At 46.5% G+C, this 15,743-nt stretch overlaps 2 protein-coding genes across 4 annotated transcripts in view; one reads left to right on the top strand and one right to left on the bottom strand.

The window, feature by feature from the left end:
- Nucleotides 1-377: 377 nt before the first annotated feature.
- On the bottom strand, nucleotides 378-12,065 carry LOC135396545 (THAP domain-containing protein 1-like). The gene is made up of 11 exons (XM_064627584.1): nucleotides 11,852-12,065; nucleotides 10,321-10,512; nucleotides 4,040-4,087; nucleotides 3,792-3,978; nucleotides 3,653-3,730; nucleotides 3,205-3,255; nucleotides 2,781-2,819; nucleotides 2,620-2,679; nucleotides 2,385-2,444; nucleotides 1,906-1,962; nucleotides 378-570 (listed from the first exon to the last, which is right to left on the bottom strand). Exons 2-11 carry the CDS (start codon nucleotides 10,464-10,466, stop codon nucleotides 517-519), a joined length of 780 nt encoding a protein of 259 aa, XP_064483654.1. The 5' UTR covers nucleotides 10,467-10,512; nucleotides 11,852-12,065; the 3' UTR covers nucleotides 378-516.
- A 69-nt stretch (nucleotides 12,066-12,134) lies between these two features.
- LOC135396544 (E3 ubiquitin-protein ligase RNF123-like) overlaps nucleotides 12,135-15,743 on the top strand; it is a 502,532-nt gene continuing 498,923 nt past the window's right edge. For 2 of the 3 annotated variants that reach the window (XM_064627583.1, XM_064627581.1), the window contains exon 1: nucleotides 12,815-14,550. The gene's annotated coding sequence lies outside the window, so the exon portion shown is untranslated. Of the gene's footprint in view, nucleotides 12,156-12,814; nucleotides 14,551-15,743 lie in introns of those variants that run through there. The other variant, XM_064627582.1, reaches the window with a different exon arrangement.

The raw sequence follows: 15,743 nt of genomic DNA, 5'->3' as shown, positions 1-15,743 counted from the left end.
CCTCAGCTGGGTTTTCCTAGGACAACATGCAGGTACCTTATTGCATAGGCTCCACTGGATATTCCGGCAAGTCACAAAATGGAGCATGCGTACTACTTCAGGTACTGCGACCTTTTGCAGATTCTGGTGACATGCATTTATATTGGCTTAATAGTACAATTAAAAGAAAATCCCTCATGACTCAAAATAGGGAGAAGAGTGTGCTGGTACTTCATGAAGGGAGTTTGAATAGAGTACGGAGTATAAATTGCCATATGAGCAATTGCACCTAACTTTAGATATTTTCTCAGTGTCAACATGCACGTGAAACAGAATACTTACTTCCTTTGGTATATAGAGTATACTTACCGAATAAAGAAGAGATTTGGCTTTGAATCGTAGCAGCCGCAACAGGTGACAAAGTATCAGGCATGCAAATCACAAGGGCCTCATGGCATTGTGGTCGATAGAATCCATTTTTATTGGCTCAGACTGAGTACAATTCATTGTAACATGTATGAGGGTTAGCAAGAATCATCAGCATGCACAAATGCCGAATGAACTGGACAGTTCCCCATGACATCCAACTGTCTGCAAATACACGTATTTATCTCATTTTTTTCCTTTGAAGGCACTTCTTAATGCAAAAATATTTAACCTTGAACTGCACTATGCACAGTGCATTATTATTTGCCCCACTCAACAAAACAAATACTAATTTTGCCCGTATCAATAGTTACACACTATACAAGTGCATCATGAAAAACCGACCAGAGTGCTTCGTAATAAGAGTGCTACACAGAAACTGGAGGCTACCTTCGTGGCACAAACAAGTGCTGCTCTTGATGTACCACATGTTTGTAACTCAAATATCTTTTTCTCACTCTCTTCGTGAAGTGGTCTGACCAGTCTCTCGTGATGTGACATGTATATGTCAGCCGCAAATGTAACTGTGAGTCTGTTCAGCAGGCATGTACAGCTATGGACACAGTTGCATGAAATCTCTGTATGACGCCTTAGCGACTCCCCAGAAGTTCAAAACAGAACAGTATGAGGAAAGTAGTAGTAAACATGTAGACTGCGTCCAATATTACTCTTTACTAGGGATGTGCCAGCCGAATCCGCGAATCCGCGAATCCTAGGCAGGGATTCGAGATTCGGGAATCCGAATCCCAGTGCCCAAAACAGCGAATCGAGTCTTTCGAATCCACTGACCACATTTGGTTGATTCTTTTATAAATTGGCGCCTCCGGAGTCCGCTGAAAGCCTCATTGACCGACAGGTGTTTTCTTGTTTCTTTGTTTACATTGCTCTGGACTGAAAGAGTTCAGGCTGGAACTGTTACATTACAAGTTTAAAAGTAATATGGCTTTGCTTTTGATTGTTGCTTTAGCTTTATGGAAATAATTCAGACACGAGAATTTATGAATTTTTTGTAGTCGATGAACAATGCGTTAGATATACTATATGGGTATACTTTCACCCGAAACTGAACTTTTTTTTGTCATTCAACAAATGTGTCATATTCTGCTTCAAAGCACTCTCCAGTAGCAGTCTTTTTTTTTTTTTCTTGGCTTTTCGAACTCTTTTTAAAAAAGGATTTGAAAGATTCGAGATTCGTAAGATTCGTGGATTCGCAGAACCTTCCTGGGATTCGGATTCGCAAGATTCTGAATTCGCAAGATTCTGGATTCTGGATTCCCATCTCTACTCTTTACTATATTTCATTCCCAGCACTGTGTCCACCAGAAATTGCAGAACATAGCCATAGCGTGGAACTGAGATTTCAGACGTCCGTGTTACAAGTTGTAACCTGACTAAAGATATTGAATCTGTTTCCTATCAGGTACTGCCAGTTCACGACATAACGTATAATGCGTATCATATTCAAGTGTTATGTTTATGAGTATTACCCTCACCCCTTACCACGAGCACGCCTCTGCTGGTGCTTGGGCTGGTAAGGGAGGCAAGCGGGGAAGTGCCCTGAAAAGGTCAGACAGATAGGAGCATAAATGAATAGTGCATCATAAAGATGCTCAACTTTGTAGAGTCCGCATACCCTAATTCATGGAGGAAAGAAGCCAAAGGAGAGAGTGGCTGCCATATAGCTGTTGGTTGAACAAAGCTCCTCTCTTGGCTAGCTGCTCATGTGCTTCGCTCCCTCTCCCCCCGGCCTTTGTTTGACCAACACTAATGGCACCACACTACATCCTCTAATTTACATTGCCCATGTGGAGTAACATCTATTCCGCCACTTTTTGTCCTCCGTTTCCACCACACCTTCTCCAACCAAGATAATGTGGTGCGCTCCCTCCTTAGGTGTCTTTATTCCTTGCTTTAATTATAGCAGTTAACCTCACTTGCATGGAGCAGTTAGATACTACCAAAAGTGCAATAAGACTTACTACAGACGACAGCCTGGATGACCCAGGTGTCCCAACTGAACTTGTGTCATCAGTGAAGCTCTAGATGCAAAATACAAAAGGTAGCATTATGCTGGAAAGACGTTATTGCTGCAACAAGATGCACAATTTATGACACCTAAACCAACAGTCAAAACCCACGTACCCACAAGTTAAATGCCGGCCCTAAGAACTGCATGCATAAATACTTATAGGCGTAGTCGGTGATATGTCTTACCAATGGGTCATTTTGCTCGTCACATGTAAGAATATGTGTGCAGTCAAACCCAGTGCTGTCCTATAGATTAAGAGAAGGGATATTGTAATGGAAAACTTCCCAAGTTGAGATGCTAAACAGCACCATGACAATGTGCATGCGGAGGTAAGTGACTAACTTACCCCACTGATGTCTTCATGTACGTCACCCACCGATATGTCCTATAGAGGGGAGGAAAAGGATATAGATATGAGTGTGTTCAACGAGCGAGTGTCAGGAAAAAATATTTAAAGAGAGCAATAAAAGAAAAACGAATGCTACTTTCCTGCTACTTGAGTAACAAACAGGTGATACTCCTGACATAGAACCTGTTTGTAACTCAGGTAACAGATTCAAATATTTTTTTCGTGACACGCTCTCGTTCAACAACCTGCGTAAAGGACAGCAATTTGGACTCTCTGTACTTCAAAATAAGACAGTTTCTACAGGCATAGACTCATCAAAAGTTTTATTGAAGCGACTCCACATAAAGATAGTCGCCCATGCCATAACGTACGTGGTTTCAGAACCACTGCAATACGTTTTCAGGAGATTTTTAGCACTTACCACCAAAGCAGGTGAAGGAGGCACAGAAGGCATATCCGCGACCTCGTGCACCTGTAATATGAGAACAACTGTGATACTCATATGTATACTGCCTGCGACACAGTTGTTCGAAATCTGGGTTCTACCACTGTGAAGCCTTTCTGCAGTTCCTGGTGAACACCATGGGGAATGAAGGAGTACACACTGGCAGTGGGACCTAGTTTAACTTTTTGCTACTACTTTCCCGACACAAGTTCGTCCAGGTCTCACAGGGAGCCGCTTGGGCATGAAACTGAGATTGAGACAACCATATGTCGCAGGCATATACTGTTCACATGATATATATGCTCATATGTCCTGCCTCTTGTGCACAGGGTTCTGGCATGCTCACTCCTGGCATGCTTGACTGTTCCTCAAGCAATTGTGATGGGATAATAAAAAGATGTGCTGTTTATTATAATACACATACTGTCATCAATGCTCTTGCCTCTTGTGCGCTGGGTTCGGGATCGCTCACTCCAGCAACGTCTGGCACCTTCCCAAGCAACTGGAGGCGATGCAGCCACCGGTAATTGACTACACCATTGCATTTTGTTTACGATGCCTACCTGCTGAACCTGCAGCGAAGGTATGGGGACAGCACCTTCACGTAGACGGACCCGTGTTAACGAAGTTCTGTCGAAGTCTTCGTTTCTGAAGTGCTTCGAGCAGACCACGCTGTGTTTTGTTGGCACAAGGTCTGGTGTCCCGATCGCATGTTCCCATGACAATCGTAGAGACGGTTCTCGAGGGAAGCTAGGAAGTGTAGTCGAGGAAGTGAAACTACAACTGAAAGCATTCCAAGTGGCGTACTTACTGGTGGTATGTTATGCCAGATGCTTTGCCAGCAAACGTGGAACGGTTACTGCAACCCGGATAACAACAAAGTACCATGTTCGATTATGGATACGCCATAAAAAATTCGGAAGACTGATGAAAGCAAAACACAATCGCGTCTGTACCCTAATCCCGACCTTGGAAAATCTCGCCGCCGGCGAAGCGGACGAAACGGGGGAGCGAACTGGCGGAATGATCAAAACATAAGGAAAACAAACCAGTGGGGCATATCATTGGATGATGGCTCTGTGACATGGGTCCATGACAAGATGGCGGCGTTGCCACAAGCGACCGCTTGGGGGTAGTTACAAAAATGGCGGACATATGGCCCCCCTGTGACGACGGCAATGTTCCAGTAGCGGTGAACTGAGTGATACAGAAATCGTCGAGAGTGGCCGCGGTAGTGACGTGCCGGGAGGAGCGTCTCATGCGTTGCACTGAAGTGCTTGAAGATGCTTTCTTGTTCCCAGACGCGAATGCCAAGCAGATTGCTCTTACGGAGTTATTCAGTCTCAGATGATGTTAAAAAATAAATGGCTTCGAAATTGTTTACGAGCCCTATTACTGTAGGAACGCTTTTTTTTTAACGTTACATAACATAGCGCATTGTGGTAACATCGTGGCAACGTAATTTTCGCTGTTCGCTTAACTCGAAACCCCGCTTATCTCGAAATTTTTTCCGGTTTTTACGACTTCGAGTTATCGGGGGTTTACTGGAAAGGGAGGGCCTCCAGAGGATGTCCAATTCCAACATTTACTGCAACCTTCCTGCATGCCACGAGGCTTTTAGACCACCTTGAGAAAAGCCATGAGGGCACGGAGTACAAGCTGAGAAACCTTAACTTCCAATCAATGGATGAGTTCAAAGAATGGATGAGGCAGGTGGAAAGAGATACTTTTGCTCGATATCATCTACGGTACAATAAGGACGACAAGTACTGCCTATACACATGCAGCACAGAGGCCCCTCACCGAGATAAGACAACTACGCGGGAAAATGTGAAAGGAAATTACAGGTCTGAAGTGTTTGTCTACAATTATAGTGTTTGAGGCTCGTGGAGCACTACGTGCGATATATATTGATCAACATGATCATGCCAGATCACCTTTTCAGATACGACATCCACATCAGGATGATGAAGTGCTAGAGCAAGTGCGAAGAGAAGTATCACTGAGGATACAAGCAAGGAGAATTTATGACAGAAAAACAGAGGAGGTGTGTTCACTAGAAGCACGAGAGGAAACTCAACACCATGACAAGAGACTCTTCATTAAACTGAAAAACATACGTCAAGCAGCCTATGATTCGAGACTCTCTGAGTGTTTGCACAGAGATGATGTCACATCTGTTGCCAACTTTGTGCATAGCTTCCAAGAGAAAGACTACAGCCCATTCATTTTATATAAACCACAGTGGGAGGATGCAAGAGTAGGAAGTGCTGGAAATCTGCAGTATCACCCAGAATATGAGAAGCTCTTCCCCGTGGGCATAATGACTAAGCAGCAAGCAGAAGTACTTCGAGACCGGGCAAAGAATACAGTGTGCATGGATTATACATTCAATACTAACATTTACGGATTCTTCCTACTGAATGTTCTGGTGATTGATCCCAGTGGTCATGGCTACCCTGTGGCACACTTCGTGTGCAACCAGATGAACACTGAGACAATGAAAGTTTTTTTCAGTGCATTGAGAACAAAATGTGAGTTGCTGCAAATTAACGCCCTAATGACTGACGACAAAATGAGCTACATAAATGCTCTCCGAGCTGTCTTTCCTGAACAGGAAATTAGACACCTACTGTGTCATTTCCATGTAAAGAAAGCATGGGAGGCACGCCTTTCCAAAATAAAAGACCAGGAAACCAAGCATGAAATTGCGGCAATGCTGGATAAACTACTGTACGAAACAGAAGAAGAGGTATTCCAGGACCTTTGTGCGTCCTTCCGTGAAAAGGTTGGGAAGATGCAGGAGGGCTTTGCTCAGTACTTCGAGGACAATTACCTTTGCAGAATAGACACATGGGCGATGTGCAGGAGGAAGTTTCCCCATTCAGACACAGATACTAACAATGTAACTGAGAGCTTCCACAATCATCTCAAGATCCACGTTCTTGGAAGAAATAACAAAAAACGTGTAGATGAGCTGCTCAGTGCCCTTCTCGCAATAGAAAGACACAACTAGATGCGGCAAAGGCAATATGACCTACTCAAGATGCCACCTCCGAGTGACAGAAAAGGTGAAATTAAGACACGTCACAACAGGGGGATGAACATCCCAGATGAAGACGTCATCCAAGTAGAGAGCACTGTGTGGACAGTGAAGTCACAGTCAAACACAGTCGAGTACCAGGTCAAGGAGCTAAGCAGTTGTTGCACAGATGATTCATGCCACCAAAGATGTAGAGATGCAGAATGCAGCAACCTCTGCCAGCACCTGTACAGGTGCAGCTGCAAACACATTCATAAAGTGTGCAGCACACGAATCACACTGGTCCAAAACGATGAAGAAAGTCTGTCACGTGCCAATGCTACGAAACAAACCCCAGATCTTGGTGCTCAAGACACCCACGAACCAAGTCCTGGACGTCCACAGCAAGTGAAAGAGATTAAAAAAATGCTCGCATATCTTTTAGATTATGTAGAGCAACCACCGATTAAGCCTGCATTGGGATACATTCTTCAGACATGCCGAAAACTTGTTGTTCACTTCAGCGTTATCATGCATGATGATAGTATGAAGGCTGCCCCCACTATGGAGCACGAGCCACATGGACATGCTGCAAAGATGAAGACACAAAAGATTTTGAGGAAAATGGAAAGGACATGAAAGAAAAGAACTGGTAAAAAGCACGGGCTCTTGATGAACGTCAAAAGAAAAGCAAGTGGCAAAGTGGAAGGTAATAGACATGAGCAAGGCATGGTCGAAGATGACAGAACTCACCAAGAAAGCCAGGACGACATAATGGTGGCTGCAGAACAAGGTATGCAGGGCAGAAAAAGCCCCTGCTGCAGCTGGGGTAGGGTGAAAGAGTCTGTTGAGGAAGCGCCAGAGATGGGAACAGAACAGGCTTTAATGAACGGATGATTAGAACTACTGTACAATGAGTGAAGGCGTGCGCGAGCACCCCCTTCTTCCTTTTCCTTAACACTCCGGCCCGCGACTTGATGAGGTGGTCTCGACTTTGTACTGACGATCGATGATGAACGACTCGTGCAGGGACACCCGACCGTGAGCCTGGCGTCTAGGTCGTAACAAGATTGTTAGCGTCCACGATCGACGCCGGTGCTGGTGCGTGTATAGTCTCGCTGCGGGGTTCCTTCTCTCCGCCAGGGTCCCATGTGGCTGTTACGTGCTCTCTGTTTTTCCCCGCCGTGTCGTCCGATCCGGTGACGTCATTTCTGATGTCCTTGTTGCCAGCAGCCACGGGTGGAACAACCACGTGCTGACACCCCGATAATGCTCCGTCTTCCTGACGTGCATGCTCGACTGCTGATTTCTGTAGTTCCGCAGCTTCGCTATTTCCCAGTCTGTGAGGCCCATATGTAGTGAGACTCCGTTCCGGTTTCTCATCCAACGTACTCTGATCGTCGTTGGCCTTTGCTGGCACATACGTGTCTGATACAATTCCGTGCACTGTATTTCCTGTGATCTTTCCTGTCAACGCTGGCGTCTCGTACTCCGTGATTTGGACCAGCTCATGCTCTGTTATCATCCACATAGGCTCTCCTACAGCAGTTTCGTCGTTCCGCGGTGAAACACGTTCAGGCTCTGTACGACCAGCTTCTACACACTTTGGTGGGTCGTCTTCTGCTGAACGCTCGAGAAGTCTATTCTCCCCAAGATGGGGTAGCGTACCGTGTTCTTCCCATTCTTCAACTTCTCTCGCACCGGCTCGCACCAATGCGCTCGCCGCTTGCTGTGATATGGCTGCTGCTACGCCTGGTACTGGTCCTCGTTCGGGAGGCGGCGTATCGTACGATCGTCTCTTGGGTAATGCATGCGGCGCTTCCACTGTCTCCCGATACTGCCCAAACTTATCGTCGTGCTTCACAACCTGACTTTCTTCCATTGCTTCTTCCTGTCCTGTGTCCAGAGGGGTGGGAAGCAAGCGACGACCAACAGCTTCCACCAAAGGTTGTGCTGACGCGCCTGTGACCTTATTGTCTCTACGCTGTGCGGACTCTGTTGCAGAAGCCCCAGAAGGTTGATCATCAGCCACCGTATGTATGACAGTGCTACCTGCTTCAGTGGTTAGAGGAACGGTACCATGCGAAGTTGAGCCGCTACGTGTTCCGAAAGTCCAGCTGTTGCTCCATATTGCCTCCTCCAGTTTACGTTGCAGCGCTTCCGTAGTACTATGGCTCTCCCTAGTCAAGCGCTGCGTCTCGTCAACAAGCGACGCCGTCAGTGCAAGCTCCTTCCTCTGTTCAACATCTGTAAGTGACCTCTCACTGTGAAGCACGTCTTCAGGTGGAGAAAGTGTGTTCTCAGCATCCGCAAATAGAGTAGTTGGTGATTTCTTCGTCGTCGTCTCCGCAGCCAACCTGGCCTCTGCTGGGCTGATGCGTCCTGGTGCACGTTCCTCGTCAAGTCCAGTTAATAGAAGTCCCTGCAGAGGCACGCCTGATGACGTTGCTGTCAAACCTATTGTTGCTTGCGGAGCGTCTACCAGTGCTTCAGGTTCTGTGATTTGGCCCTTAAGTTCTGAGTCAAGTGTGACAACTGACGGCAGCGTGTCCGGATTCCCATACTTGTCCTCCAGCACCTTGACCGCTGTGGCGTACGTGGCATCGGTGAGCTGAAGACCCTTTATGAACGTTGCGGCCTCCCCGACGAGCACGGTTACCAAGTACGACATCTTCTCTGCGATGGTCAAGTACGTATTGCTGTGGACTAGTGCCTCGAACCGGCTCCAAAATTCTTGCCATGATTCGTGGCGGCCATCAAACCTGAGTAGTGAAGCGTAACCCTGTAGCCCCGAAATCCGATTGGCCGCTGTCGACCCACAAGTCGCCGTTGTGGACCTCGCTCCCGCATGCTGGGCGAGTCTCTTCTTCAAAAGGCAATTGACTTGAAATATGCGGTCTTGCCATTCCAACGCTGCATGTAACTCCGTTTCTGCTTCTTGAACTGTGAACAGAGGGCTTAGCCTGCTCTCAATGTCCGCAAGGCTCGTGGAGAACGTCCTAATCCTTTGTAACAGCACCTCACAGTGACTGACGTGGTCCGAACTGTTGTGTGATTCTGCAATGACTTGTTCGGCCTCGCTGAATATCGCAGTCAACCTCCGACGGGTGCAGGTTCTCTTCACGAGAAGCAACTCCTGTTCCATCATATCTCTGGCCTGAAGTGGTCCTCCTGATTCTTTTCCTGGGCGAAGAACCTCCTGCGGGCCCAGGCCGGGTTTCGGCACCATTTGTTGAGGAAGCGCCAGAGATGGGAACAGAACAGGCTTTAATGAACGGATGATTAGAACTACTGTACAATGAGTGAAGGCGTGCGCGAGCACCCCCTTCTTCCTTTTCCTTAACAGAGTCTTCAAACATAAAAGAAGTCAGCCTTCCTGAGGCATTCAACAAAGTGGGACCAGTTGCTGCTGAGAAACAGAGAGGAATAACAGCTGAAAAATGTGCGGGAGCAGAAGGCCTGGAGCATGCAAGCTTTTGGTATGACGATGAGGAAACAGAGCAAGACCTGAGAGGGTTCAACTTAGACGTACGATACACAGCAAAGTCTAGTAATGTTGTCCTTGGGTTTGGGGAGCCTGCAGGTATTTATATAACGCTTGCAGCACTCAAGTCGTTGGATGTGAATGTCAGCCAGGAGGATGCTGAGACTATAAGACAACACACTCCCCACTTTGAGGTAGGAGAGCTAATGGATGTGATCGTAGAGGCATACCTCACAAAACTGAGCCACACATACAGGCATGCAGCCAGTACGTACAACTATTTGGTCCCACTATGCGACATGGATGTGGTTCTTGTCAGGCACAAACTTCTCACCTGTGACACACCAAAGGGGAAGACCATTATATTTTTTTCACATGTAAATAAGCACAGAAAGTGGATGCTCTTCGCATCTTTCCTTGACATCCGTGTTATAAAGTCTTTCGACTTTTATGGATGTAGTGAGCAACCTGATGCTAAAGAGACATGCAAGATGTCTTTGCCTGTCTGGTCAGCTTTCTCTGTGTGCTATGTGGAGTAGAGGATGCAGGGGACTGGATGTGGACATTTGAATCAAAGGAATATTACCTCAATAGAGAACAATGGTGGAGCAACAAAGATGAGCGAAGTGGTGGTGTGGTACTCCGCTGGTTAGCACACCACATTGTAGTCATGAAGTCACTGTCAGATGTATGTAGCACAGACGACTTCCGTAAAGTGATATACTTCACCATAGTTGATGGCTGCCTGCAGCGCAGCACTAGAGATGACGACTCGTGCCTAAAATGCAATGGGAGCAAGAAATTAAGAGACTGGGTACAATGTGGAGCATGCAAGCAATGGCACCACTGTGCATGCACTGGGATGAATTATAATGAAGTCAAAAAGGCAAGTATTGCATTCCAGTGCCCAGTAGAAAGAGAACAGGTAGCACTAACACAAATCAGGCCCATCTGCCCTCACACCAAAGACATCAGGACCCGTCCACCACTACATATGTCCAGCCAAGCGGAATACTGGAATGCCACAATGTGCAGAGGTAAAGCTAGTAACGGAAAGAAAAGGCAAGAAGAGGTCATGACTTCAGATGCAGAGAGCAGAAAAACTGATGACACTGTGGAGACAAAATCACAGGAACGTTCTGGGTCCACTAGGAGAAATGACAATGCCTCTAAAAGCGGTGCATCTCATGTGGTACCCAAGGAAACAACATTGGTCACTTCTGTTGGGACCCCTTCACCATTCACAGTCAGCATGGAGCACTGCAGAAACATAGAAGATGTAATCCTCAAGGTTAGGATTAAACCACCTAACACTGGTAATGATAAAGGCACTAGAGCATGACTTAAAACAAAGCGAATACGAAACGATCAGGGCTGTCAGGCCAACATTTATGCCGGGATGGCTATTTGATGAAATAATAGACGCATTTATGGAGAATGTATTTCAAAAATATAGCCACATTGGAGGCTGTACGTGTACAACAATAGTCAGCCTGATCCACTCAAGGGAACCGCAACAATGGATGATGAGCTCAAACTGGGAACAAAAATAATTGTTTCTTGCCCCAGTCAACCTTGGAGGCAATCACTGGGCACTGGTTGCTTGCTTCCTTGACAAGGGAGAAATACTCTGCTCAGACCCACAAAGGATGCAAGCAACACATGTGCTGCAGAGATATGCCAACCTACTGAGGCTGTATTTGACCAAAGCTACGGCTCAACATGACTTCAAAATAAGGTGCGACACAGAGCACAGCATGGAGCACAGACTTCAAAGTGACTTTTCGGCCTGTGGCGTACTAATATGCTGGTACGCCGAAAGGCAAGAGCCTGACAGGTCAGTGTGACGTCCGAGCTATGAGAAGACACATCTACGACACCATACGCGGCAACTGCCTTAGCAGGAGAAGTCCAGAAGAAAATGCAGAGACATGTCTCTTATGCAAGGATACCACGACAGAAGGGACATCTGTTACGTGCAGAAGATGTGACTAGCAGTGGCACATTGAATGCATTTCCGCAAGCGGAGAAGCATACAGACATACGTGCTGCAAAATTCTACGTTGTGTTGAACAGTGTTCCAGAATATTAACTCTGGTGCTATTTTTGCTAATTACCTTTATGATTTTAAAGTGACTTTCACCGTGAAACATCATGATTTCTGTGTCATGGGCTGTGCCATATCTAAAAAAGACCAATGTGCAGTATATCTGGTTCTTTTTACACCTGTATGTTTTGACTGTGTGTGATACGCTGCATAGTACGTGCTCATTACTCTAGGAGGCGTATAGTATCTCTCTATATAAACTACCACGGCATTGTTTTGGTAGGCGTCACCATTCCCCAAGTCGGCTTCACCTAGCGCACGGGTGCATTAGGTGAAGCCCACCTTACAAAACTACCATTGTGGCCAGATTGTAGGTAAGTTTCCGCCATGAATGGCGAAATGTAGCAATTTGGTAACAGGTGAAGCCCACTTTACGGAGCCGCTTGTGCTGCTTCGTGTCGTTTCCTCCCCCTTTTATCCTTTGTAACATTATGTGCATTTCTATTTCGCACGATTTCTTTCTCTTTTTTGTTTTCGTTTTGGACCTTCCTTTTCTGCCTTTTTTTGTACTACCACAAAGAATTCCCTGGGGGGCGGGGGGGGGACAGAGGAACTTACAACTAATAGGCAAAAGACTAGCATGAGGGCAATCGAAAGCTCGGATATGCAGACGGTGACGAGGTTGAAATCACTATTATGAGATAACAAGGGGGGTGGGGATATATTTATTAAGAAAAAAAGACGGAAAGGTTAGCTCAACCGGGAAAAAGAAGGAAAGGTTAGCCGGGTATAGTTCTTGACTACCTAGCTGTGAGTGAAGAGCCGGAACTCCCCCCGCCTGGCCCCCTTCCCCCGTACCCCCATTTATTTTACTAAGCTCCAATTTTACTAAACTCTTCTTTGCTTTTCCTTGATTGTGTTGTGGCATTACTCTATGCCTGTCAGAAAGGAGCGATAACAATAGGAGAGGCTGGCCAGCTGGCCTTGCTAGTTCCCCAGCTCCGCCGCAAAAGTGAGTGGTGGCGCTGTTGAAGTAGGGGTAGGGTGGCTGCCGAGGTTGCGGACGCGAGCTAAAGACGGGTAAGCGGCAATAGCTTAGGTTTCGTGTGAAGATCACTTGTTTTGGAACGAACTGATGCTCCATGTTCTGCAGTCAGCTATTGAGTGTTCAGCTTCACATCACCGACAGTATAACAGGAACGTACCGATGTGCAAGCGTGTGTGGAACGAACGTTCACGTGCGGTTACAAAGGATGCACGCCCGTGTAACAAAGCGTCCAAGACTATCCAGCATTATGAGCACACCTTCTACGCCAGAATACAAGACACAAAGAAAACATAACGTTTATTATTCACATCAACTACAGTTTTACAACTTTGCGAGAGAGTGGCTCTTGGCGGAATGCTTTGTACACATCGTTCTTGTCGGTGACAGTGAAGGCATAATTGCTCAGAAGTGTCCTGAAGAAATATCTGCAAATCAAGGTGCACAGTTCTTCCCTAAGCTCACAGTCATGGCTAGGACACTGCAACAGCGGGCAGCAAGATAGAGCAGGCACAGCATATTTGAGCAGTGTACCCAGTGGGCGAGGCAGGTTTGGCTTGCTCTTCAACGCAGCATCAGCAAATTTGTTCAGAATGTCCACGGCACGGAGAAGGTCTTGTGAAGCGTTTCTCATGTTCCTCAGCTTCCTGTTCCATCTTGATCTTTCAAGTGCAGTGATGCCCCCCTTCCTGAGGTTGTCCACTTGGGTTGCTTAGTCCTGTCGTAGTGTTTGCTGTGGTGCTTTGCTCATATCCGCTGTTACTGCTTGTGTCAGCCTTTCTTCAGACCGAACCGTACAGTGTCCATGCTGAGAGTCTGGTCGACTTTAAATTCTTCCTCTGGCAACGCAACATTCTGGGCTAGCTTAATTCTTTTTGCTGAATCGACGATGCCGCGTGTGTCATTGGCCAACTTTCGTTTCCTGATAGAGCTATCACCGCGGTTCGAAATTTGTCGTGGCTGAAGATGCGATGGATTGTCCGTGAACACCGAAGGTAGCGCTCCCTTTTTGAGCCTCCGTCTCATATCCTTCCACAAAATCTGCATTTGTGAAATGCCGGCTGCACACTTTACTGTAGTTAGACGTCGCGTTCGGCACCCAGTTATCACGCTTGATGCGCTTCAGCCACTGCTCCCATGTGTAAATATCCGCGGGAATCTCGTGGAAAGACACCCTGGGCGGCTTCTTCTTGAAGTCCGATCGACAGAGTGGAATGCAACGATACGCCATTACCTAAAAGGAGAAGGAATAAAGCTCTTTTAAACGGGTGCTCGAAGGACTAAGCGTGCATTCATTCTCGTAGCTAAACACCACGCCTATATATACATTTCGCTAATGCACTAAAAGCGAGGAATAAAGTCTTACCTCAGGCTTTTCATTAAGGAAGGACCAGCTTCACACGTGTGCAAGAAGCAAGGCGTGAAACACGCTAGAACCAATAAAGGAGGCGCTGAGTGAACTATCGGCTATCAGCTAGTGGAACAAACGCTTTCTTGAGGCGAGCTTGAGACTTCCGGTTCCTCGCATAGCCTCGTCCTCAGGAGGGGGGTCCGATATGGGAATTTTGCAATTTCGATCATTTCGATGCTCCACCAGCTCCACCGTTCCACCCCTTGTCCATAGCTATATCGATAGAGAAGGCAACTGCTAAACACGGCTACGGCACTTCTACTGCTTCTATCAGAATCGTCTGCGTGCATGTCAAGACGTAGTTTGCATCGAGGTGAGTGGACGAAGCCTCTTCCAACCGTATTTTGGTACTGTTTTGCTGCACGACAGTGCAAGCTACTCAACGACGCAGGCAGTATATCACTGAATCTGGGGTGAAAACAAGGAGATGAAGAACAAATGTACATCACAGGACAATACTCAAACCATCAGCGAAGCGTGAAGCTTTATCTTCCCTTTATTCCAGTCCATGTAGGAGGGACCAAGTGGTGAGGAAGAAAAGGAAGGCCGTAACACAGCAATCTCGGCAAATCTGGGAAAATTGAGACATTGAGGGAAGCTTAGACGAAGTTTTTCAGTTGTTTGCTTTTCTAGGAAAATGCCAACCCTATGCTGAACCAGAGAACGCAGGGCCATAAATCTCCTCCCCCATGGGGTCTCCGTTGAAGTAAAGCACGAGACGTGTGTGTGTTTGTCTGTCTTCGTGCTCCGACCAACTTGCCCGACTTTCTACACTTACCATGATACTTGCGTTACGTTCCCAGTCAGCACAAATAGCTGCAGTGACATTGCACCAATATGTTGTGCAATGCTGATGTGACATTGTAAAGGACCACCTTCGTTATTTTGCAGCAATGTTACAGAAAAAAACATTGCAAAAGATATGTGATATGCAATGTTAATACAACATTACCAGTTATACCAGTTATTTTACATTGTAGCAAAATTACAAAAGCAACACTGGAGGAGCAATGTGGTGTTGTCTTGGTGATACATGTCCTATGTAGCATAATATGCTTACATATTCAATAACCGTACTGGGCAGACTTCAGGGGAATGGTGCTGACATTGGTCTAGAGAGTCTGCAGGAAAACCTGGGGAAAACTGTAGACAGCACAGTCAGGATTCCAACCTGTGTTACCTCCCAGTTTTGACGCAGAAGGCAATCATTCTAGCCACTGTGCCAGGTATGCGAGTGCTCAAAGACTGTGGTTGCACTGACACTATGGAAGAACGTCATTCTAGGGTCCAAGCACAAACTCGCTTGTGCGTAAGAATGGATTGTAACTAATTTCAAGTTCTAGGTTAGATTAATTTGCTTCGCGTGTATGCTGTCCTTGTCTCGATTCTTTCGTCCATAGTCGTCTCACATCGTGCGTCCGCAGTGTTGTCCCAGAATAGATAGATATTTATTTATTTGTGTCCATGAACGACGTCAGTCAGGGTAACACGTTTGAGTAGAATATA

The sequence above is a fragment of the Ornithodoros turicata genome, chromosome 6 (assembly GCF_037126465.1).
Source record: "Ornithodoros turicata isolate Travis chromosome 6, ASM3712646v1, whole genome shotgun sequence".
Lineage (NCBI taxonomy): Eukaryota > Metazoa > Arthropoda > Arachnida > Ixodida > Argasidae > Ornithodoros > Ornithodoros turicata.
This window is presented reverse-complemented; position numbering and strand designations above follow the sequence as displayed.